Here is a 26,562-nt window from a genome sequence, read left to right on the forward strand (position 1 = left end):
ACTTTTTGCAGAAAAGCGTCCGTGCCAATCTAGACGCGGTTTTGCGCAAGAAAACCCCAATCGCCATTTTCGCCATGGGGGCTTTTTCGCACAAAACAGTTTTTAGCTGTCTACACTGGCCCTCTTGTGCAAATACATTTGTGCAAGAGGGTTTTTTCCCGAACGGGAGCAGCATAGTATTTGCAGAAGAACACTGACAATCTTACATGAGATCGTCAGTGTTCTTCCGCAAATTCAAGCGGCCAGTGTAGATAGCTGGCAAGTTTTTCCGCAAAAGCACTTGCTTTTGCGGAAAAACTTGCCAGTCTAGACGCAGCCTTGGTGTATTAACAAGGTTGTCCCATCTAACTAGATTCAGGATGTGGACACGCGGGCTGGAGTGGGGTCTGCTCATGGTGACAAGCAGCTCCTGGTCAAAACCTATGATTCAAGGACTGACATTTCATTAGGTGTCTCTCCAAAGCCCAGATATTGAGGCTTCTAGCTGCTCTGAAGAACAGTCCAGCATTGAGACCTCTTGGGGAGGATCTCACAAGTAGCCAGTGCCCCCTCACAGATCCTCAGGCAGAACTTGTAGAGCTAGCTCCAGGCAATGGATGGGACCAGTGCAGGTCAGAAGTCAGGTCTACAGAGGTGGGACATGACCTTGCACTGCTTTTGGCTGTGGAGAACAACGCTGTCTTCCTCCAGCCCTGACATTCACACCATTGATCCACCCAACCAGGACTAGGAAGGGCCCAGAGGCCTGAGTGACCTACTGCGGCCCAGCTCCCCTTAGGAACAATAGCCACATGGCACCCGTACGGCCCCTTCCCTCTCCCTGTGCAGTCAGAGCTACTCCTGCTCCATATACAAGGCGCTCCTATGCCCTTTCCACTCACCCACGATATATGGCTAGTCTAGGAGCCCGGTCTGAACCCACTTTGGTAAACAAGAGTCTATCCATTGGCCTCATGAGGCTTTGGATAAGGGCCCTAGGATCTATAAACATTTCATTATTGCATCGTGCTAAATCCAAACATCCGAGCTCACCCTGCGCCACAAAGGGGGAAGCATGTGGCAAGCAGCTCTTGTTTTTCTGAGGGAGGCAAACACACAACTATGTAATGCCGTCTTATTGTGCCAGGATCTCCCTCATCCCAGGTACAGCAGGCCTCTTGGCTGGGCTACGTAACAGGAGATCTGATGCGAAGGTAGAAACATGATGGCTCAATTCAGTGAAAGCGGCCTCGAGACAATACATTGCAGAGGAACTGGGACAAGAATGAAGGAATTCTCTTGCTTTGCACGGAGCAACTGGGCACACTGTCAGTTGTTATTCCTCCCATGATTACTTTGCATTTGTACAGCAGTGCCTACAGACTCCAACCAAGATCGGGGCCCCATTGTGCTAACTGCGGTGCAGATGTTGGTGCCAAAAGTTTAGCGTATGTATAGCCAAGACGAAGGATGGGAGAAAGGAAGCCAGATTATCCCTTTTTTTCAAGCTAGGTATTGAGGCAGAGAGAGATTAAGAGTGAAACCTTGGCTCCACTGAAATCCATGTCACCCCCTAGTGAACTGAGTTCTGTGGTCCAGTGGCTAGGACTTTATTTGCTTGTTCTCATAACATAGGAACTAGGGGACACCAAATGAAATTAATAGGTAGCAGGTTTAAAACAAAGAAAAGGACGTTGCTCTTCATGCAGTGCACAGTCAACCTGTGGAACTCCTTGCCAGAGGATGTTGTGAAGACCAGGATTTTAACAGGGTTAAAAAAAGAACTAGATAAATTCATGGAGGATAGGTCCATCCATGGCTATTAGGACGGGCAGGAACGGTGTCCCTAGCCTCTGTCAGAAGCTGGAAATGGGTGACAGGAGAGGGATCACTTGGGCTACGTCTACACTGCAGGCTTTTTGTGCAAGAACAATTGTTCCTGCTCAAAAAGCTTGCAGAGCGTCTACACTGCACGCGCGTTCTTGCACAAGTAAATATACAGTAGAGTGTCGGAACAGAAGGCTTCTGGCGCAAAAGTTATTCCTCTCCCCATGAGGAATGAGAGCTCTTGCGGAAGAAGGCAGTGTGGATGGGCAACAAGGGTTTCTTGTGCAAGAAACCTCTACAGCTAAAATGGCCATCAGAGCTTTCTTGAGCAAGAGAGCATTCACGCTGCCATGGACGCTCTTGCGCAAAAGCACATGGCAGCGTGGACTCGCTCTTATGCAAGAGCTGTTGCACAAAACAGTTCTTGCACAGGAAGCCTGCAGCGTAGACGTAGCCTTGATGTTTACCTGTTCTGTTCACTCCCTTTGGGGCACATGGCATTGGCCACTGTTGGAAGACAGGGTACTGGGCTAGATCGACCGTTAATCTGACCCAGGCTGTCTAGACTGCAGAGTTCTATTGGGAAAAAGATACGCAAATTACAAACCGCAATTTGCGTATCTTTTTCCACTTTTTGTGTATCGTCTTCTGTCCTGTGTCAGGCCCCATAATCCCCCAGCTTGTGTTCCTGGGGGGAGGAAGCAAGTGGGTGGAGCAGGGGTGGGAAGGAACCAGGCTTGGGGTAAGAGGTGGAGTGTGGGTGGGATGGAGCAGAGGCAAGGCTGGGCCAGAGACTGTGGTGGGGGGTTTGTCCTGACCCCCATACATGGGGGGGGGGGGGGAGTTCCCCAGGCCCTGCACTCCCCTCCAGGTATGGCCCTGGATGGGGATGTGGATTGGGAGCAGCGGGGTTAGGGGCTGGGAGTGGCAGCAGGGACTAGGGCGATGGGGGCAGTGAGTCCAGGGCTGAAGCCCTGTGGCTGGGCTCTATACCCTGCCTGCCGAAGGGTTGAAATCAAAAGCCTGAGCCCCACTGCCCCTCGCTTATGGCTTCCGAAGGGCATAGGGCCCAACCCTGGCTGGAAGCCGTAGGGCAGGGACCATGCTTTGCTCCTTGGGGGAGAGGCTGTGGATGCAAGAAAAGTCCCTGGTGGCCACATTTGAGAACCATGGCACGAGGGTTTGCTAGAGACAGGTCTGGGACACTGATTGGGGTTTTCTTTCTAAGGTTAGGTCCAGGAACACAAAAACCTGGCTCCAAAGTCACTCTGAGAAATGCCCTTGGAGCTTCCCTCCTGGTATTCATTACAACTACAACAAAGGCTTGCATTGCTTCCTACAAGGGGGGTGGTTAGTGGATCAGTAGCACGTCTTGCTGGGGTTCTAAAAAACCCCCAAAGGGCATTGTCAAAGGCCAAAGAAGATGGAGTCCCCGTTCCTGGATGTTATAAACTAGCAAGCCCCAGAATGAGGCTTCAAGTACAAAAGGTCAGATATTAATAGGAACCAGAGATCTCGCCAATGCAAAACATGTGTAGTTACAATAAAGCCTAGCCTCCCCTCCCCCAAACTACACTGAGGTTATTCCTACTCACTGGACAGGGCTATTCTGGCTCAGAGGCACTGTGCTCTCAAACTGTGTCCAACCATTTACAGAATAAATTTTACTATGTGCACCGAGGCACAAGCAGATGTGCACCACCAGCAGAACCACATGCTGCTGCCTGTGGGTGCTCTGCTCATCACCTGGGGCAGTATTTGAATCTCTCCTGGGCAGCTACCCAAGTGCTCAACTTACAGGGAATGCTGTTGTATGGAGATACACCTATCTCATAGAACTGGAAAGGACCTTGGAGATCATCAAGTCCAGTCCAGTCTAGTCCCCTGCCCTCATGGCAGAACTAAGTACCATCCCTGGCAGATTTGCCCCAGATCCCTAAACAGCCCCCTCAAGGATTGAACTCACAATCCTGGGTTTAGCAGGCCAATGCTCAAACCACCGAGCTATCCCTTCCCCAAGATAAAAACATAGTGAAGGGCTGGTGGTCTGTTTGAATTCCCACTGGCACTAGGAGGAACAAAGGGGGATGCTAGAGTTGCACCAGGGCTACATCTAGACTGGCATGATTTTCCACAAATGCTTTTAACGGAAAAGTTTTTAACGGAAAAGAGCATCTAGATTGGCATGGACGCTTTTCCGCAAAAGCACTTTTTGCGGAAAAGCATCCGTGCCAATCTAGACGTGCTTTTGTGCAAAAAAGTTTTCAGCTGTCTACACTGGCGCTTTTGCGCAAAAGAACTTTTGCCCGAACGGGAGCAGCATAGTATTTCCGCAAGAAGCACTGATTTCAGACAGTAGGAAGTCAGTGTTCTTGTGGAAATTCCAGCGGCCAGTGTAGACAGCTGGCAAGTTTTTCCGGAAAAGCGGCTGATTTTCCGGAAAAACTGGCCAGTCTAGACACAGCCCAGATGTTTGGTTGAAACCACTTGCTTTATGGCAGCTCATAAAGGCAAAGAGAGCATGGGGGTATTGCTTCTTTGTTTCACACTGGGGTTGCAGAACAGTAACCAGAGGGTAACTCCCCAAAAGGGGTACAGGCGGGGGGTGTCTTAGTTTAGAGTTGTGTGGCTGAGATGGGCAAGGGAAAAAATATAGCTTCAAACCACTGCTCTGTTCCTCTGCTCCTGGGTCATCCAAGGCCAACACTGCCCTTAGGGGCACCTCTACGCTCGACAGGTTGTTAGCATCCATGCAGCTGGCAGGACTCATCACAAGAAAAAAACAGTTTCCTTGCTCAAAGGGAAGTCATTGCACTGCAGGTTTTACTGAAAATGGCAAGAAATGCTGCCTGGGTTGGAGTGTGTGTGTGTGTGGGGGGGGGGATTTTATGCAGAGAATTTCGCTGCTCTGGGCACAGATGAATGAACCCAAAGGGCTGGTATCTTCGCTAAGCCATTAGAGGGGGAGGCCAATGCATTCAGACAGCAGTTAGACTTATGGTGCATACTCTAGCACAAACTTCTTTAATCCATTATATAGCTAAGCCCCCCCCCACCAGCCCAGAGACTGACGCCTACCTCGTTGGCACTGAACTATGGTTCTGGTGCCCATCACAATCACCTCCACCAATAGGCAGGGCTGCATCTTTATATTCATACAGGCAGTCCTCGAGTTACGCGGATCCGACTTATGTCGGATCCGCAGTTATGAACGGGGCCCTCTCCCTGGTCTCCAGCAGACCAGGGAGAGGAAGCAAAGCGGCAGAGCATGCGGGCAGTGGACAGCCGAGACGTGTCTGGGCTGTCCGCTGCCTGCGTGTTCCGTCGCTTTGCTCTGCTTTGCTCCCCGTCCTCCTGGTCTGCAGACCAGAAGGACGGGGAGCAAAGTGGCGGAACATGCGGGCAGCTGACAGCCCAGAGCGGCGCTACAGGACCAACCGGCAGCGCCCCAGCTGCTCTGCCCCAGGCGTCCTGATTCAGCCACTGCTGGTCAGTTTCAGCAGCGGCTGAATCAGAACGCCTGGGGCAGAGCAGCTTGGGTGCTGCTGAATCTGGACGCCAGTTCTGACTTACATACAGATTCAACTTAAGAACAAACCTACAGTCCCTATCTTGTACGTAACCCGGGGACTGCCTGTACTAAGTTATTCATTTTTGGTATTATGTCGTTGTCTTGGTTCATGGGGGTAGGAGGAAAACAAGCCACGAAGGCACATGCTGGAATCGTTAGCTGCAGTGTCCAATACATCCTTTGATTTCTATGAGCGAGTACCACATTGCCAAACCCAAAGGGTCTCATGTTTCTAATCCCTTCCATTCTCTGTACCATGACCCACACTACAACGGGGCGCCTTTTAAAATGGGGACCACTTACAGTGTGTTGAGGTTCTTCAGTCTCCTGAAGGCTCCAGGCTGAATCTCTTGGATGTGATTGAAGCGTAAGTCCCTGAAAGGAAGACGAGTATCAGTCAGTGCACATCTGAGAGCGAGATTATCTATGAGCAACAAACCTCATCCGCTCTCCTGGTGCTTTAGACCTCAGAAGCTTCAGGCTGAAAGGAGCTTGGCAAATTATGCCAGCTGAAGAATCCTTTCTGGGATGATAGGGTGGCTACTGCTGTTTGCTGAGACAGTCTTAGCCAACCAGCATCCAGTGCATGGCCCTAGATTCACAGAATCATAGAACTGGAAGAGACCTTAGAAGGTCATCAAGTCCAGCCCCCTGCCTTAGGCAGGACCGATCCCAACTAAATCAACCCAGCCAGGGCTTTGTCATGCCGAGACTTAAAAATCTCTAGGGATGGAGACTCCACTACATCCCTAGGTAACCCATTCCAGTGCTTCACCAATCTCCTAGTGAAATACATTTTTCCTAATATCCAACCTAGACCTCTCCCACCACAACTTGAGACCATTGTTCCTTGTTCTGCCATCTGTCACTACTGAGAACAGCCTTTCTCCAGCTTCTTGGAACCTCCCTTCAGGAAGTTGAAGGCTGCTATCAAATCCCCCCTCACTCTTCTGCAGTCTAAACAGACCCAGCTCCCTCAGTCTCTCCGTGTAGGTCATATGTTCCAGCCCCCTCATCATTTTGATTGCTCTCCGCTGGACCCTCTCCAATGCATCCACATCCTTTCTATAGTGGGGGGCCCAGAACTGGACACAATACTCCAGATTGAGGAGTTCCACCTTCATTTCTTTAGAAACGGACACATGGTTGCCACTTTTTGAAAGGAATCGGGTGATCCATTGCACTGGGTTGCAAGACAATTCTTGTGATTGATCGTGAGTGGATAATGTTTCACAATTACCAAACTTGCATGCACAAAACTTAGAATCCTAGGGCTGGAAGAGACCTCAGGAGTCATCGAGTCCAACCCCCTGCTCAAAGCAGGAGAACCCCAACTCAATCATCCCAGTCAGGGCTTTGTCAAGCCAGGACTTAAACACCTCTAGGGATGGAGATTCCACCCCCTCCCTAGGGAACCCATCCCAGTGCTTCCCCACCCTCCTTGGGAAATAGTTTTTCCTAATATCCAACCTAGACCTCCCCCACTGTAACTTGAGACCATTGCTCCTTGTTCTGCCCTCTGTCACCACTGAGAACAGCCTCTCTCCATCCTCTTTGGAACCTCCCTTCAGGAAGTTGAAGGCTGCTCTCAAATCCCCCCTCGCTCTTCTCTTCTGCAGACTAAACAAACCCAAATCCCTCAGCCTCTCCTCATAGGTCATGTGCTCCAGCCCCCTCATCATTTGGTTGCCCTCCACTAGACCCTCTCGAATGCATCCACATCCTTTCTATAGTGGGGGGCTCAGAAGTGGATGCAATACTCCAGTGTCGAATAAAGGTGAATAGTCACTTCTCTGGATCTGCTGGCAATGCATTTCCTAATATACCCTATATGCCATTAGCACAGTTGAGTAACTGATAAGAATTCATGAGGTTAACTGACTATTCAGTTAACCGATATTTGACATCCCTACTTAGTAGCCAGAATGCAGGTAGGTCTGTATTTTTATAGACCGATAACAAGGATTCAGTATTTCCAAATGGGCATTGAGGCCCAGTTTCCAGCTGCAGGTGCACAGAGGCACACACATGAAATCCTATATAGGCATGTAGATGTCTGCATTGGTGCATGAACTTTCTTTGCAAATGTAATGCCAAGAGGCGGAATTGAACCTGGGCCCTCTGAAGCTTAGTGCATTAGCCGTGAGCTAAAAGTGAGCCTCTTAGCTAAGGCTGCAGAGCACACTTATTCTTCTGTTTCTGTAAGTGGTCTACGTTCCACTCCATGGGGCAGCCAACCACAGCCAGGATGTATGTGAGTTACACTGCCTGAAATGGAGCTGCACATGCTGCTGTATGCAGGTACCCACAGAGTTTATGGACACTTTTACAAAAGCTCACACTCAAAATTTTGGCCCTAAAATAGCCAAATCCTGCTCAATAGCCTTATATAGTCAGCGTTTCAAATTTGCTCCAAAATGCTGCAGGACTCAGAGTCTTCTCCCATTCTGCATTTTCTGTTAGTGCCTTTTCATTTACAGGTGTCAAAGTCTGTTCCGGCAAACTTCAAGGGCTCTCTCTGTACCTGCACTGACTTGGACTCTAAGACATTATTATCTAATAAGCAATCACAAATGCAGAGTAAGAGCTAAGTAAACAAGAAGAAACAATTCTCCCTTCATTATACAATGTACTATAGCAATTTTTTTTTTACTGTTGCAAAAAGGAAGGTCTTAAAGATTTGTTTACACTATGTGAAATTGGCAGGGTTTTTTTAACTTTCTGTCTGAAGCAGATGAAGGTGAAGATTTTGATTTTATTCTATTTGAATAATAAATTATGGAAACACTCCAGTTGCTTTATAAATAAAAGTTGCATTGAATTTGGAATGTATTGGAGACCTTTTTTTTAATTTCAGAGAGTGGAGAAAGCCACTGGAAGGAGGCTGTTCTAGAGTTGATTTTAACAAATAGAGAGGAATTGTTTGAGAATTTGAAAGTAGAAGGTATGTTTCTAAGAAATGGTAGGAGGGAGAACAGCAAAATAAAGATGATGGATTTCAAGAAGGCAGACTTTTGCAAACTCAGGGTATTGATAGGTAAAGTCCCATGGGAAGCAAGACTAAGAGGAAAAACAACTGAAGACAGTTGTCAGTTTTTCAAAGGGACATTATTCAGGGAGTAAGAGCAAATTATTCCCCTGCTTTGAAAAGATAGGCACTATTGCAAGAGACCACTCTAGCTTAACCATTACTCAATAAAGAGGGAAAAACCAATAACAGAAAATGTGGAAATGGCAGAGCGGCTTAATGGCTTTGTTTGGGTTTTTATGAAGAAGGTTGGTGGTGATTGGATGCCTAGCATAATGAATGCTGGACAAAATTAGGTAGGTTCAGAAGTTAAAATAGGAAAAGAATGTTAAAATTTACTTAGACAAGTTAGTTGTCTTCAAGTCACCAGGGTGGGGTAAAATGCATCCTAAGTACTCGAGGAACTGATCGAGGAGGTATCTGAGCTTTTAGCTATCATCTTTGAAAAACTTAAAAACAATGAATAGTCTAACAAAAAGACTAAGGGTATGTCTAAAATAACAGCCGTTATTTCGAAATAACTTTCCTAGAGTCTACACAAGCCAACTGCTATTTCGAAATAAATTCGAAATAGCGGAGGGCTTATTTTGAAAATGGTAAACCTCATTCCACGAGGAATAGCGCCAATTTTGAAATTGCTATTTCAAAATCAGGGCTGTGTAGATGCTTATTGCAAAATAGGGAGCCTCCAGCCCTTCCCAGGGTGCCCTGCTGGCTGCCCTGGCCACAAAGTAACTTCTGACCTGATGCCCTGCTGGAACCAGTTCTGGCTGGCCTTAAATGCAATTCAGTGTCCAATCAGTGTGGATGTGCTATTTCGAAATAGCAAAAAGCTATTTTGAAATGCATTTTGTGTGTAGATGCGTTATTTCAAAATTAGATATTTCGAAATAATGCTGTAGCGTAGACATACCCTAAGAAAACATGTAGATGGTATCATGAGCTTTTGTGGGCAAAACTCACTTCTTTGTTGTTTTTTAAGTTTTTCCAGTTATAGACTAACTCGGCTACCCCTCTAAATCTTTGAAAAGTCATGGAAGACAGGAGAGATTCCAGAAGACTTAAAAAGGGCAAATCTAGTGCCCATCTATGAAAAGGGAAATAAGGACAACCCAGGAAACTACAGACCAGTCAGCTATTAACATCTGTGCTAGGGAAGATATTGGAGCAAATAATTAAGGAATCCATTTGGAAACATCTGGAAGATAATAAGGTGATAAGTAACAGTTAGCATGGATTTGTCAAGAACAAATTGTGTCAAACCAACCTGACAGCTTTCTTTGGCATGTCTACACTAGGAAATTATTTCAAAATAACTTATTTCAAAATAGTGCGTCCACATTACAGGGAAGCCTCAAAATTAGCCCAAAGCAGGCTCCCGTAATGTGGACGCGCTACCTCAACTTAGAGCCCCAGGAAGCACTGGGGAATAATTACTTTGAATGTCTCTGGGGAGTCATGGTACCATCTACATTTTTTGTTAGTCCTTAAAGTGCTACCAGACTATTTGCTGTTTTAAAGTTTTTCCTGTTGCAGACTAACCCGGCTATCCCTCTGAAACTTCTGGGGAGTAGTTATTTCAAAATAGCAGCAGAGGTGCGCCCACACTATGCTATTTCGAAATAACTGTTTTGAAATAAGTGTTATTCCTCATGCAAAGCAGGAGTTATTTTTTCAAAATGACCAGCTCATTATTTCAAAATAACTGTCTTGGGGGTGTGAATGCTCTGCTTGTTATTTTGAAATAAAGGGAGTTTTTTCAAAATAACTCCCTAGTGTAGACCAGGGCTTTGTGGCTAAGGGGCAAGCAGTAGAGCTGGTAATAGTAAAGTATTTGATATAGTCTCACATGACCTTATAACCTGGATAACTACAACCTAGATGGGACTACCATCCGGTGGGTGCATAACCAGTTGGATAACCATTCCAAGACAGCAGTTATCAATGATTCAGTCATGCTGGAAGGGCATAACTAGTGGGGCTCTGCAGGGATCAGTTTTGGAACCCGTTCTGTTCAATATCTTCATCCACGGTTTAGATAATGACATAGAGATTATGCTTATAAAGTTTGCAGAGGAGACTAAGCTGGGAGGGGTTGCAAGTGCTTTGGCAAATAAGGGAATAATTCAAAATGATCTGAACAAACTTGAAAAATGGTTTGAGGTAAATAGGATGAAATTCAGTAAGGACAAATGCAAAGTACTCCATTAGGAAGAAAACAAAATCCGTTTCACACATACAGAATGGGAAGCAATTGTCTAGGAAGGAGTACTGCAGAAAGGGATTTAGGGGTCATAGTGGACCACAACTTAGGTATAAGTCAACAGCGTGACACTGTTGCAAAAAAAAAGCACTGCATCCCCAGAGGGATGTTTAACAGGAGTTTTGTGAGCAAGACATGAGAAGTCATTCTTCCGCTCTACTCTGTGCTCATTAGGCCTTGACTGGATAACGGTGTCCAGTGCTAGGCACCACATTTCAGGAATGGTGCGGATTAAATTGGAGACGGTCCAACGAAGAGCTACACAAGATAGTTAAAGGTCTGGAAAGCATGCCCTACGAGGGAAGCTTGAAAGAACTGGGGTTGTGAAGATGGAGAGGGGACATGGTAACCGCTTGCAAGTACCTAAAAGGTTCTTACAAGGAAGAGGAAGAAAACTTGTTCTCCTTGACCTCTGAGGATAGTGTAATCCAGAGGTACTGGAACTCTGACAAGGGAGAGCAAAGTCTGCTCTACCGCCTTAGCTGAGAGCCAGCTGGTTTTTAGCTCATGTGGTGGAGGCACATGGGTCAAGTGCACTGACGCCACTGCACTCTGCTTCCCCATGATTCCTGTCACCACAGGGAGTGCGGGTGAGGGGAAGGTGACACAGCCTCTGTTGCTGTATCACACCAGTGCCCCCTAAGTGATCCCTGAAGCCACGTCCTCAGACAGGGTACCATGCGGGGCAGAGGGTGGGGTGATAGGGGGAAAGGGTGGGGTTTGGAGGCCTGTAATGGCAGCCCCCTCACTCTCCATGGCCCGCTGGGAGTCCCAAACCAGATTGCGTAGGGCCAGGGATGGCCTGTGGGCCAGGAGTTTGGGACCCCTGGGATGGAGATTAAGAAAAGCTTCCAGTCAGGGTGGTTAAACGCTGGAATAAATTGCCTAGGGAGACTGTGGAGTCTCCATCACTGGAGATATTGAGGAGCAGGTTAGACATACACCTATCAGGGATGATCTAGACCACGTTTGGTCCTGCTGTGAGGCTAGGAGACTGCACTAAATGACCCATCCATGTTCCTTCCAGTTCCAGTGTTCTACGATTCTGTGATTGATTCGCGTGCATTCCAGAGCGAAATGGCAAGAGACTTTGATGTGGGAGCAGAGACGTTTGTGAACATGGGTGCACGTTATGATGTTTGGATGTTTACTATGGGTGTTGATGTTTCCCCAACTGACTGTAGAGTCTGGTTGAAATTTTCCTGTAATAAAAAATGATTGCCCCCTCCTCCTGCCACAGGCAAAGTTTTTTTTTTAAACTAAACTTTTAAGAGGAAGTTTTGAAACAACAAAACAATGTTTGGTTTAAAACTGAAGTTTCCTAACATTTCCCATTATTGCCCACCCCCCCTTTTTTGCCTCTTAATGCTATAAATTAGAGGACAGCAAAGGGCCCCATCCTCCCACTTTCTTTAATTAATTTATTTTTGCACTCCGTAAATTTTCAAAATGTCTCCAATTTTGGAAAAGTTAAAGGGAAAAAGGTGGTGGTGAGGGGGCGGGGGGAAACCGGCTTCTCCTTCCCCTCCAAACTCTGATCATAATTCATTGTACTGCAACGTGTGCCAAAAGGGGGAGAGACTGAGAAAGGAAGCAAGAGAAGGGGAGAAAGGAAACATGAAAATTGAAAATGCTGCATTTGTTCCATAAATATTCCACAAATGTAAAGACAAACTAAGAAGAGGCCCATTGCAAACCCTGCAAAATGGAAACGACTCTGAAGTATCAAATTGTATCACAAAGCTGTTTTGCTCTTTTTGACCGCCTCTCCTGACGTGCTTTAATGATTCATGATTGTGTTGTCCGAAAGGCAAGTTCACTGACCTTAGATGGTTGGTGCGAGATTCCATGTACGCTCTACTATCCTGATAACAGGAAACTGGATGAGATGGAGAACGAGTGACATGCTCATTTTTCAGGGGAAGGGCAACAACTATAAAGCTGCACACAATCAAGTATGGAAAAAGTGACGTGGCAACTCATATGCCATTCTCTGCTGTGTTGTTAACAGCATACGATGGAAGACTGGACGTGAAAAGAACTGAAGAAATGCATGTTTGAATTGTACATTCTAACCCAGACACGCAACCCCCCGCGCAGCCTGGCGGGCTGTAAAGAACTGTGCCATTAATACAGGCAGCTGGCTACAGGTAATGGGAACTGTAACGGAAAGGAATGAAAGAAAGGTAAAAGGGCTGGGACGGAGCTTGTTGTGAGCATGTTGCAACCAAATAGGAAGCAGGTAGTAAAGAGTAAAAGGGCCACAGACTGGAGGTGAAAATCAGTCTGTATTGGTGAACAGAAAAGACTAAAATCTTTCATAAGAACATAAGAACGGCCATACCAGGTCAGACCAAAGGTCCATCTAGCCCAGGATCCTGTCTTTTGGACAGTGGCCAATGCCAGATGCCCCAGAGGGAGTGAACAGTACAGGTAATCATCAACTGATCCCTCCCCTGTCATCCATTCCCAGCCTCTGACAGACAGAGTCTAGGGACACCATTCCTACCCATCCTGGCTAACAACTATGAATGGACCAAACCTCCATGAATGTATCTAATTCTTTTTTTGAATACTGTTGAAGTCCTGACCTTCACAAGATCCTCTGGCAAGGAGTTCCACAGATTGACTGCGTGCTGTGTGAAGAAAAACTTCCTTTTGTTTGTTTTAAACCTGCAACTTATTCATTTCATTTAGTGACACCTCCTTCTTCTGTTATGTTTCATGCCCCAGCAGCTGAGTGTATACACACACACACACACACACACACACACACACACACACACACACACACACACACACACACACAGCTCCTCCTGAACAAAAAATAAATGCAAAAGCACAGAAAATGCAGCTAGAAACTACAACCCCATAAATGCAGCCTCTGTTTCTCTAGGACTCTTTTTTTTTTGGCAAGGTTAAAGTGTTGGTCCACTCAGAAAATGATGCTATGGAAACAGCAGCACGGGAGGGTACATGCTTATTGTGTAGGACTCCCAATGCAAAGCTGCATTCTTTTGCTGGGGGTTTTCCCTACTGTCAAAGCTCCCAACTCCACCGGCGCAATCCAGCAAGAATGCGACTGCATCAGGAACAGAACCCTTGCATTCCGAACATGGTTCCTCGACCAGGCCCCAGTCACCAGAGAATCACAGAGAGGCTCTATTTGCCCCATTTACTGCCGTTGCAAAGTAAGCATGAGAGTTCTGGTGCAAAGCAGCTCCCATTAGTTGCCAGGCAAAAGACCTCTGGCAACCAAGCCACCTATTCCCATGTGACTGGAGTGCTGGGATTCTTACCAATCCCGGACTCGTCTTTGGCTGAGCTGGGGTTTTCAAAGGAGGGGCAGTGAATTGGGTCTTCAACTCCCAGATTCAGTGAGAGGTGGGCACTTCATTCCCGTAGGCACCTTTGAAAACAGCAGCCTGGCTTCTCTCTCCACAATGTGCCCATGTCTATATTATTATGATGTGTATAATGCTGCAGCGTGCCAAGAGATGTACAGACAGACAAGGAGGCATGACCTAGGGCATTTCTCAACTTTTTTTTTTTTTTTTTTTTTATAAAATACCCCTTTAAAAAAAAGTACCCCAGTACCTATAGTTTTCAGACACACACATTTTTTTTCTACCGTTGCATCACATTTGTTTAAACAACTTAATCGTAGCTGGGCAGGCGATGAAATTTTTGGGTGTAAAAAGTACAAAAATAATAAAGCGCTGTAAAACTTAAAACAAAAATTCAGTTTTCGCCGAATTTCAGTTGTACTGACGTAACCCCCAGACTTCTCTTGAGTACCCTTCAGGATACTCGTACCACTCATTGAAAAACATTGATCTAGGGGGTCATAGAGGACCACAAGCTACAAATGACTCAACAGCGTCATACTGTTGCAAAAAAAGCAAACATAATTCTGGGAGGCATTAACAGGAGTGTTGTGAGCAAGACACGGGAAGTCATGCTTCTGCTCTACTCTGTGCTGATTAGGCCTCACTTGGAGTATTGTGTCCAGTTCTGGGCACAACATTTCAGGAAAGATGTGCAGAAATGGGAGAAGGTCCAGAGAAGAGCAACAAGAATGATGAAAGGTCTAGAGAACATGAGCTATGAAGGAAGGCTGAAAGAACTGGGCTTGTTTAGTTTAGAAAAGAGAAGACTGAGAGGGGACATGGTCGCTGTTTTCAAGTATCTAAAAGAACATTACAAGGAGGAGGGAGAAAAATTGTTCTTAGAATGTTAGAACAGGAAGCAATGGGCTTAAATTGCAGCAAGGGAGGTTTAAGTTGGACATTAGGAAAAACTTCCTGTCAGGGTGGTTAAACCCTGGAATAAATTGCCTAGGGAGGTTGTGCAATCTCCTTCACTGGAGATATTTAAGAGCAGGTTGGACAGACATCTATCAGGGATGATCAAGATCATGCTTGGTCCTGCTGTGAGGGCAGGGGACTGGACTTGATGACCTCTCAAGAGCCCTTCCAGTCCTAGTGTTCTATGATCCCTTGCAGTCTAAACGAGCACTCTCCTACCTCTACCTCCTACCGATTTCTCTTCCTCTTCTACTTCTCCTAAACTGTCAGGGCCACCCTGATCCATATGCAGAATACGCACCTGAAATTTTGGGATGCCACTGGGTCTTAAAGTCCACCCATCCGCTTCTTCCTATCTCTGTTCAGTGGCCCTGCTTCCTCCGGAGAGGATCAGGCGTTCAAAGTGACAACGCCTGCCAGCGTATGAGCAGAACCCTGACCCTGTGAAAGAGCCACTCCAGGGATAATGAAGCCACCGAAGAGGCATTTGCCATCCCCCCAGGTATATGCTGTCAGCGTCTGAATTTACAATGTTAGTCCACAGGACCTGAGTTTAAAATTTGAAATATTCTTTCATGAGTGTGCTGCTGAAGATTATTGAACCACATCTTTAAAAAAACCACCTCCAGGCTGCCATCCGGCCTAGGGGCACCAGTTTACTAGGACGGCATGGAGCCCCATAAATCCCAAGCACGGCCCCATAAACTGCTTTTATGGGTTCTGGATCCATTCAAGTGCGCATAGTCTCAGAGCCCACCGGTAGCTGGCAAAGGAACGAGATGCGAGACTTGTCTGGGAAATTCCTGGCCTGCAGATGCACAAGTCTGCTTTTCGCCCTTCTCCGGAACTTCATCCTCCCCTCCTTCCCCATCCCCAGAGACCTCTCATTGAAAATATAGCATTTCCTTAAACCAGGGCGAGGCAACATGCAGCCCGTGGGCCACCAATCCATCTGTTTGGGACCTGTGTTGTGGTTTGGGTTTACGCAGGGCTACTCAACAGGCGGCCTGTGAGGGAGCCAAAACAAAAAAGGAGTCAATATATTGATCGTCTGTTGCTATGAGTTTTAGTAGTTACTTTCCTGGACTTCTCATTGCTCGTTAAAAGTGCTGTGATATGGGTGGAAATTGGGTCACGATTGCATTTTAGGAATATCAGCAGAACCGACTTAAATGGGGCCTGCGTGTCGTGTCGTCTTGCCTTAATCTTTGTATTCATTCCCGTCAGTGTGAAAGAAGCTATTTGCATATATTTGCATGTATATGCAACCACGCTTAAGTTGCAGCCCTTGGCATGTGCTGTGAGTATCCCTGTGGCCCCCGAGGGTGTCCAAAGTGGAGCAGCCCTGCCTTAAACTAACAAGCACATTTTGGTCGCTGAGACTAAGCTCACAGCTTTCCCCCTGCCAGCCAGCTCTGCAGCAACGCATTCTGCCTTGACATTAAACGCGGCTTATTGCCTCATCCCCCAAACAAGAGTCTGCTAGTTCTGCTTCTCCAAGGGTAACACAAGGCTGCCGCTGCAGGGTGAACAGCAAGCACAGCCAGCCTGAGTCCTGCTCGCTTGCGCGATGGTGTCAGTGGAGACAGCCTAGCGCAGGTGGAACAAGCCTCGCATGACTCTTGGGGACATAGCTGGCATGCTAACCCACGCTACAGGCTGCGCGCTCTCAGCTGGATTCCAGCTGGCTACGCTCGAGCCGGCTCTCCTGTGCACAGCTGCAGCGACACCCTAGGGAGCCAAGGCCTGGCTGCGTTACTCTGGGTTAGCTAATGCTGTAAATGCTAACCTGTTTAGTAAAATGGGTGCTCAGTTTGGCTTCAAATGGGATTCATGCGGTTTAGTTTAAATCAGCTGGGAATCTGATTATGCCAAACCAGAGTAAGGCCTTCCCATCAAAATAAGGCGGCATCTATATGGTGCTCTAAACTCAAAATAATCTTATTCGACAAATTTGTTTATCTACTCACCCGTGGCAAGTAGATTTCAGCCGATCGCCCTGTTCACTGGTGGTGCGTGCATGCACAGTGCAGATCTGGCACATGCGCAGTGCGGGGGCTGGTGAGTGGATTTCGCCGCCATTTGTTGCGCCCTGCATTTCGATTGTATTTCAAAATAACGCGCTATTTCGACACATCCCTTAATCCTTGTGGAACACGAGTTACAGGGATGCTGAAATAGCGCACCTGTTATTTCGAAAAATATTTCTGGTATCCTGAAATAGCCCCACTGTCTAGACGTACCTTAAGTGTCCATGCTGGGGCTTGCACCAGTTTCTCTCAATTTGTTAACAAAACAAAACAAGAGGGAAGTTAGGCAGGTGCAACTTTGTTGTGTAGACCAGGCCTGTGAGACAAGGGGAAATATTTTTAACTAGAAGATTTACCTGGCGTGGCTCAGGTCCTTAACTTAATTTTGTTTTTTGGAGTTGTTTTGGGAGGGGGGGGGGAATAAAATGAAAATGTCCAGGCTTCATTTACATCATTGCTCAAGGATGGAGGTGGGGGAATTCAGTATGCAGGCTGCACCAGGGAACCCCAGCCCTCTCTCACCGCAGCAGCTTGGGGCCAGGTGTGAAGCACCTCTCCATGGCTGTGGGCACAGCCGGTAGAGGGGTGCATGTCCCCCGGCTGGGGGGAAAAGACACATGGACACACAGACAAACTCTTTCAAATATATAGTAGATAGCTGTTCCTTTCTCTACCCCTGCCCCCTGCTGCCCCAAGGGGATTATAGCTGCCCCACGCTGCTTGCTGCCCTCCTGTGGTCATTATACAGTATAACTGTCCCTGCTAGCAAAACCCTCCCTTTCCATGGTATGAGAAACAATCGCATTCCAGGCACATCCTGTTGTCCTGGCACAACCAAACCCCAACTTTGCTTTAAGATATGATGAGAGGAAGCTGCCTACTGAATTTGGCGGCCCTAGCTCTTACTGTTTAGCAGAAGTTCTGGAACAAACAGATGAGCAGGCAGACTCACTCACTCACTCACAGACAAACCCTCTCACATATATAGCAGATTTTATTTCTGTAACACCAGCCTGGGAGCAGGGGGGCCATCGGTGCTCCCCAGAACCAGCCCAGGGCAGCAGGGGCCATGCCGTGGCTGGCAGCTGCTCCCCAAGGCAAGCCGGGTGGCAGGTGCTGCTGGCCAGAGACTGCTCACTGGGGTGCTCCCCCCCGCCGTTGTCATTCCTGTCCCTGTGCTTGCTGCCCTCTTGTGGTCATGTGTGAGTACAACCCTCTCTGCCATCACACCCCTCCCTTTCCGGTGGATAGGAAACAATCACATTCCATGCACATCCCATTAACCTGGTACAAACGAACCCTGAGCACACAGAATTTCTACGAACAAGTTAGGCAGCAACTAAGAATGTATTTTCACTTTCCTTTCCTACCACTAACACTTTGGCTTGCCTTTGTCTTCCGCATCCCATCATGGCCAATGCCCCTGAAAGCAATGCGAGAGAGCTAGCATTGGATAAAGGAAGGGCTCTTGTCTTCATCTGAATAAAGACAATTTGATGTTTTTAATTACATCATACTTCAGTGATTTATAATGAGCCTGCATAAAAGCATAGTGTTACCATAGCACTATTCCCCCTACCCTTCCCGAGAGAACTACAAAGCTATTCACCGCCGTGTTAGTCTGGTGTGAACACTGTTACTAGAAAAATCTCCAGTATGGAGCTTTTTCTTAGGATGCCATATGCATCAGGGCCCAGATTTTAAGCTGTATTTCCAGGAGACAGGATTCAAATAGCTGGATCTTTAGATGGTGTGATTCAGTCTGATCCATTGATGTCAATGGACCAGATTAATTTACACCATTTAAGGATCCAGCTATTTGAACAGAAACCTGTCTCCTGGAAACACTTTTTTTTTTCTAGCATCACAGGATACACTTGACATTATAGGAGTATTTAAGAGTGGAGGCCACTACTCAGGAACACTCAGAAGATGTGGGTAGGAAGAAGCCTACATTTTCCAGTGCCTTTTAATTAGCAGACGTGCTATTGAGCTGTGAAACATGCTACATCGCTACAGCACAACAACTTCAGTTGGGTTTTTGCTGATGGGAATTAGATCAGGGCTCTGACGTGATTTAGAGCATGTCAGACCTAATCGAGTGATACCGCCCCATAATGTGGTAAGTCGAGACATGGCTGAAGAACGAGGCGTAGACCCACATTTGAAATTGCCAGAGCCCGTCAGTGTGATCAGATTTGGGGGTTACAGTTCTGGCCTGTCTCTAGGGACAGCAGATGAAATTGCCTGCATCGAGCTCTGAATTGTAGCCACATAAAACATTTTGAAATAACTGTGCTGTGAAGACGTACCCTTAGAGACTAACAGATTTATTAGGGCATAAGAAGGATACTCTACAAAAGAATATAAAAAACTAGTTACACACAGAGACAGCTGAACTGGTGTTCATTTGAAAATTCTACACAATCAACTTAAGAATGAATAAGGATCTCAACTGGTTAACGCATTACAAAGGTCATTTCCCCTCTCTGTATATTCACATCTCCCCACCAAATGCTGTGTGACCGACCCACTTCCACCCTGACTTGATTAGTTTCATAACCACAAGCAACTTCTTCTTTATACAGACCCCTGCTTCTGTAGCTTCCACTCCTTTTCATCTGATGAACTGGGTTTAATCCATGAAAACTTATGCCCTAATAAAACATAGAATCATAGAATACTAGGACTGGAAGGGACCTCGAGAGGTCATCGAGTCCAGTCTCCTGCCCTCATGGCAGGACCCAGTACTGTCTAGACCATCCCTGATAGACATTATCTAACCTACTCTTAAATATCTCCACAGATGGAGATTCCACAGCCTCCCTGGGCAATTTATTCCAGTGTTTAACCACTCTCACAGTTAAGAACTTTTTCCTAACATCCAACCTAAACCTCTCTTGCTGCAGTTTAAGCCCATTGCTTCTTGTTCTATCCTCAGAGGTCAGAATGAACAAGTTTTCTCCCTCCTCCTTGTGACACCATTCAGATAATTGAAAACTGCTATCATGTCCCCCTTCAATCTTCTCTTTTCCAAACTAAACAAACCCAATTCTTTCAACCTTCCTTCATAGGTCATGTTCTCTAGACCTTTAAACATTCTTGTTGCTCTTCTCTGGACCCTCTCCAATTTCTCCACATCTTTCTTGAAATTCGGTGCCCAGAATTTGACACAATACTACAATTGAGGCCTAACCAGCGCAGAGTAGAGCGGAAGAATGACTTCTCATGTCTTGCTCACAACACACCTGTTAATGCATCCTAGAATTATGTTTGCTTTTTTTGCAACAGCATCACACTGTTGACATATTTAGCTCATAGTCTACTATATCCCCTAGATCCCTTTCTTCCATACTCCATCCTAGACAGTCACTTCCCATTCTGTATGTATGAAACTGATTGTTCCTTCCTAAGTGTGGCATTTTGCATTTGTCTTTATTAAACTTCATCCTGTTTACCTCAGACCATTTCTCCAATTTGTCCAAATCATTTTGAATTATGACCCTATCCTCCAAAGCAGTTGCAACCCCTCCCAGCTTGGTATCATCTACAAATTTAATAAGTGTACTTTCTATGCCAATATCTAAATAGTTGATGAAGATATTGAATAGAGCCGGTCCCAAAACAGACCCCTGAGGAACCCCACTTGTTATACCTTTCCAGCAGGATTGAGAACCATTAATAACTACTCTCTGGCTGTGTCTACATTGGCACCCTTTTCCGGAAAAGGGATGCTAATGAGACCAGTCGGAATTGCAAATGCTGCGGGGGATTTAAATATCCCCTGCGGCATTTGCATGAACATGGCTGCCACTTTTTTCCAGCTCGGGGCTTTGCCGGAGAAAAGCGCCAGTCTAGACAGGATCTTTCAGAAAATAAAGCCTTTTCCAGAAGATCCCTTATTCCTGATTTTAAGAGGAATAAGGGATCTTCTGGAAAAGGCTTTATTTTCCGAAAGATCCCGTCTAGACTGGCGCTTTTCTCCGGCAAAGCCCCGAGCTGGAAAAAAGTGGCAGACATGTTCATGCAAATGCCGCGAGGGATATTTAAATCCGCCGTGGCATTTGCAATTCCGACTGGTCTCAGCATCCCTTTTCCGGAAAAGGGTGCCAATGTAGACACAGCCTCTGAGTATGGTTATCCAGCCATTATGCACCCACCTTATAGTAACCCCATCTAAGTTGTATTTGCCTAGTTTATTGATAAGAATATCATGCGAGACCGTATCAAATGCCTTACTAAAGTCTAGGTATATGACATCCACCACTTCTCCCTTATCCATAAGACTCATTATCCTACCAAAGAAAGCTATCAGATTGGTTTGACATGATTTATTCTTTACAAACCCATGCTGGCTGTTCCCTATCACCTTACCACCTTCCAAGTGTTTGCAGATGATTTCCTTAATTACTTGCTCTATTATCTTCCCTGGCACAGAAGTTAAACTAACTGGTCTGTAGTTTCCTGGATTGTTCTTATTTTCCTTTTTATAGATGGGCACTATTTTTGCCCTTTTCCAGTCTTCTGTTAGTCCCAACAGAACTCCTTTGCTGTTTTTGCCTTTATATTGATTTACTAGTTGCATCTGTTCCAGCTTGTTTCAAGCCTCGGCATGTGCACACACAAACAAATAGAGGTACTTGTTTAGAAAAGATGGAGTTACTTCGCTCGCTCTCCCCCCCTGTCCACCCATTACTGTAGCACAGCCACCTCTTTGAGAAAATGCAGCAGCTGTTTCAACAGCCCACAAAAATTCTATGCTTCAGTCCAGGACAGAAAGATTCTGCTGAAACTGCAGGGACAAGGAGGACCGTTAATCAGAAAGAATATGAGGGCTCTAGTTAGAATCTGTCCATGGTTGTAACCACTGTCCTTAGGAAAGGCATTTTGGGGTCTAAGTCACCATGAGATTTTCTATCTTGCATGAAGGATGCAGGCACGCTCCCCAAAGAGGGAAAAACGGTGATTATTGAATAATTATGCCCATTTTCCTTCTTGTAAACTGAGGTTTTCAGAGAAAAAATTCTGGCCAACACCAAAGAGTTTAGTTCCGGAGATTATTTACATAGCCTGAATAAAGAGGATTAATTGGAAAGAGATTACACTCGGGACAGCCAGTGTGTGTGTAGACATATATGTTGAACACAGAGAGGGAATTACTGCTCAGTTCCCCCACCTTCTCCCCCATCCACCCATGCAGTAGAAATTTTGAGCTGGAGGGTAGAAGCAACGTGAAGGGAGCAGCCCTTCCAACAAGAACGCTTTTGCTCAATATGATTTCTTGAGGCCAGCGCACTGAAGTTCTATATCCGAACGTTGATCGCCCATGACTCCAAAGGGTCTCCCAAACTACACACGTACACCAGTCACCACTAACGGGCAGCCACCTCTGGGGAGAAGATCAGCAGCTGACACAGCATGCTGCAAATCAGGGAGGGAAGGCAAAATGCGTCAGCTTGGACAGCTGCAGAAAACACGTCATGAGTGCCCCGTTACGTAAAAGGAGATGGACTGACTGAGTTAGCCAGCAATGAGTTCAGGTCACAGATGCTGCATGTTTTTTTCTTGTAGCCTGAATTAAGTTTAGTGAGAACACAACTCCGAATCAGATCTACATCGAACAAAAAGGAGAATAATCCATGAATAATGTGACTGGAATCCATTCGCTTCTAGCTACAGGGAAATTCTTCCTACTTGGCCTCTTCCTCATACCAACATGTTTCATAGTTTACGGTTGGAAATGTCATGCTATAAAGCAAATGGCTCAGAAGGTTAAAGGCCTATTGAAATTTTCAGAGTGTATGTTTCCCAGCTGTTGCCTTCTTTGGGTTGTTGGCTAAAAGAGCTGCCTTCGTCCCAGTGGTAACCAACAAATCACATCTAGCTAGCCCTGCTTCAGCGGGATGAACGACAGCCAAAGTACATTTGCAGTTATCCGTCATCCATTTTTATAGCTTACTTATCAGTACACATGTAGCCATTACTGCCATCATGTTCCATCCTCCCAACTTCATTACCAAGGATAAATATTCCATTGCTAAAACCAGATCCTAGGCCAGCTCCTCCTCTGCACCCAGCTGCAGGGGATGAGAACCAAAAGGAGCCAGGAGCAGTGAATTAACTGTGGGGATGGTTCTAAACCAGTCCTGGGACCACCTAGATCAGGCTAAGGGCTGCTCTAAGTTACACCTGCTGGCTAAAGGCCCCCCCACCCCCCCAGGGCCATGCTCTCGGAGGAGAGCATTCACTTTTCCAGAAAAACTTGCCAGCTGTCTACACTGGCCGCTTGAATTTCTGCAAAAGCACTGACGATCTCACGTAAGATTGTCAGTGTTCTTGCGGAAATACTATGCTGCTCCCATTCGGGCAAAAGTCCTTTTGCGCAAAAGGGCCAGTGTAGACAGCTCAGATTTGTTTTCTGCAAAAAACCCCGATCGCGAAAATAGCGATCAGGGCTTTTTTGCGGAAAAGTGCGTCTAGATTGGCATGGACGCTTTTCCGCAAAAAGTGCTTTTACGGAAAAGTGTCCATGCCAAACTAGACGCTCTGTTCCGAAAATTCTTTTAACGGAAAACTTTTCCGTTAAAAGCATTTCTGGAAAATCATGCCAGTCTAGACGCAGCCTGGGTGCTGGAGGGAGAGTGGAACTGGGCCAGCTACATTGGATCTGCACCATCTATCACTCCACCCACCAGAGGAATACCCACCTGAAGACGTGCAGCTGCTTTCGATTTTATAGAGGCACAGACAGAACTGGGGCCCAGGATCTGGATGTTTGTATTTGTGTCTCATACCAGTACGTTCCGCCCATATCACACTGTGACTCAGATGAGCTAGGATCGTAATTCCATCTTTTTTTATTCCAGATAGGAGCCCCGTGATCTGGCTATTCATTTGGCCACGTCTCTGGAGGCTCACACCGATGCAGAATGCCTTTTCCCAGGAGGAAGATGTATGATGGCATCATAAAAATCTGGAACAGCTGGGGGTTTTCAAGAAGCACCTTTTGATAGCTGGCAACTTTTAAACAGCATATGAATGACTAAACACTTTTATAATGGATCAAACAGAAAGCCGCTTTGCAGCACAATTTATTTCAATGAGACTATAAGATCCTCAGGACAGCTAGAGACCTGGTGTATTTTTATTTGTATATCTTTGCCGTGACCTATGAATAACAGACTATTTAACTTGGCTCGGGTGTTCCATAAAGATTTATCAGTATGAGTTCAGCTTTTAATTTGGACCACGTTAGACTGAGCCACAGAAAGTGTCTGGAAATATTAAAACCTGGTCCAGGGATTTATATCAAGAAGGGATGGCTCTTATTTAATTTGACATCTGAGCCCAACCCTGCATAACCCTGTTCAGCTCTGGGTAGCGTCTTACCTTTACCTGTCACAAACCAAATAACTAGATTTTCTAAACTTTTAGACATGCACAAAGTACCCGTGGCACCAGGCAGAGCTGGCATGGGAACTGCTTGCATGTGGCCCCCTGTGTTGTTAAGCCGCTCTCAGAACAAGAATATGCCATTGCGATTTAAATGCCAGTGACATACCGTCTGCACAGTCATGCATTGTTGCCAATAGTAAGGCTACACTTTTAACAGAGGGAAATTTTAGAGTGAAACAACTAAGATCGACACCCTAGGTGAGATCAGAATTTGGTCACATGGTAGTTAATCCTCGGGTAGTTAATTTTGAACAAGTTCCACAATCAACAGCAACCGAACTGAGAACAAAACATACACCTTTAACAATTTCCTGTCCACTTTTGATACTACCCAATTCTCCAGACTAAGAAATCATTATCTGCTGTGGCCAGATATGCCTTCAAGCCATTCTGGAGTTTTAGAATTTACCATTCCTTAAAAGCATAGGAAGTTTGCTCTCCCACGTCTATTACCAAAAGTTCTTTAGAAGCCCCAGATTGGCCTCAAAATGCTCTGTGCACCCCCTCCTTTTGTTACTCTGATCTTCCATTGAAATAGACACAGCCAACAAAATAGTCTTGCCCACTGTAGTCCCCACCCCCTTAAAAAAAAGTACCAACAAACCAGCAATTTTTAAGAATGCATAAGGTTTGCCATTATTATTTGGCACCCCAAATAAACTTTCACTTCCTCTCCTCTCCCCTCCCCCATTTGAGTCTGGAAAGTGAGAAACTAAAGGAAAGAGAGTAGATACAGGAATGGAGTTGCATTTATAGGCAAGAACCAAAACAAAAATAAAGACACAACCTCTTTGCATACAGAAAAGTAGAACACCCAGTGTGCCCCACGCCTCCTGTTTGCCCAAAGCTTTCTCTCCAGTAAAAAAAAGTTGATCTATCATCTTCCTTTCAACTTTGGAGACTGAAAAATCATCCTTTTTTGTGATCTTATTTGCTCGTTAGTTTCCCCTAGGTGACCATTAAACATTATTAACTGAGGCTAAGCAAGAGAGTCTCTGAAGATGTACGGCTTTTTGCAATACAGGCATTCCTGCAGGAAAAGCAAGGTGTAGAAACCAAAGGTTTTCTTTTCTCTCCTCAAAGATGGATCATGCATGCAAAATGAAATCTGCTACTTACAGTATGTTTGTCTGGGGTGGAACTTCAGGGATGTTTTCCAGCATCAGATGCATGCATCGTACTGTAGTCCTAAAACACAGGCAGCGGCTAGGACAGGAGCAGGCGAAACCGGGCAAGAGGAGAAAAAGAAAGAAGCGGTGTACAACTGCAGCTTTGACCAGCATTGTGTTTGCTGGAGTGTACTTTCCCTGATTCTGAACTGCAGGGAGCTGGCAAAAGTTTCCCAGCCTTGAGGTCCAGGAGGAGGGGACTCATCAGCATGTGTTTTCCATTAAATTAAGGCAGTTTGACAGTGTAACCTCCCACCCCCTCTGCAATAATGTCCATTGTTTGAGATCAAACTGCTCCCCCACTCTCATTTAAGACATTTGTACATAGCCACTTTCAATTGATTATGACCTATTCCCGCCTTGGCTCCCAGCTGGAATAGTAAATTAACTCCTCACGTTTCTCTCTGGCACATTTCTACATTTGCTTAAGAGTACAAACAACAGTCCATTGACATTGGAAAAGTCAGCTGTGTCGAGGCCAAAGAAAAAATGGCTTGGTGGTTAAAGCACTGGCCAAGGACTCAGGCAGGTTGGGTTTAACTAATTCTACCCGACCTTGGGGAATATCCCTTCGTAATCTTACTCTCCTCAAGATGGAGATGTAAATTCCACTTGGAGGAGGCTGCACTAGCTCTGACTGAGCTAAAAAAAAAAATGTAGCCCCAGCACCATAAATGCATCGCAACGGGTCCCTAATCTCATATGATGAGGCAAAGAGCAAACTAAGTCATCAATACTTAGCTAAAGACAGGGGTGGGTTTGTTCCTTATAATTAGTGCCTAATTGAGATAAATCACTGGTAGGTAAACAGTACCACAGGTTGAACCTCTCTAGTTCAGCATCCTTGAGACCTGACTGGTGCCAAACCTGAGAATTTGCCAAATCATAGGAGGTCTAGATTGTCTACCAGCATTACCAACACTTCCAGGGCCA

At 46.0% G+C, this 26,562-nt stretch overlaps 1 protein-coding gene across 2 annotated transcripts in view; it reads right to left on the minus strand.

Moving 5' to 3' along the window:
- The window catches only part of LOC102447528 (peroxidasin homolog), an 86,125-nt gene extending 60,113 nt beyond the window's left edge, over positions 1–26,012 (minus strand). The window contains exons 1-2 of one of the 2 annotated variants that reach the window (XM_075901031.2): positions 25,580–26,003; positions 5,681–5,752 (exon numbers count right to left, since the gene is read on the minus strand). In XM_075901031.2, coding sequence (XP_075757146.2) covers positions 5,681–5,752; positions 25,580–25,743 — 236 coding nt within the window. In that variant the 5' untranslated portion in view covers positions 25,744–26,003. Of the gene's footprint in view, positions 1–5,680; positions 5,753–25,579 lie in introns of both variants that reach the window. The other variant, XM_075901030.2, reaches the window with a different exon arrangement.
- Between the last annotated feature and the right edge of the window lie 550 nt (positions 26,013–26,562).

The sequence above is a fragment of the Pelodiscus sinensis genome, chromosome 17 (genome assembly GCF_052426305.1).
Source record: "Pelodiscus sinensis isolate ZL-2025 chromosome 17, ASM5242630v1, whole genome shotgun sequence".
NCBI classification, from domain to species: domain Eukaryota; kingdom Metazoa; phylum Chordata; order Testudines; family Trionychidae; genus Pelodiscus; species Pelodiscus sinensis.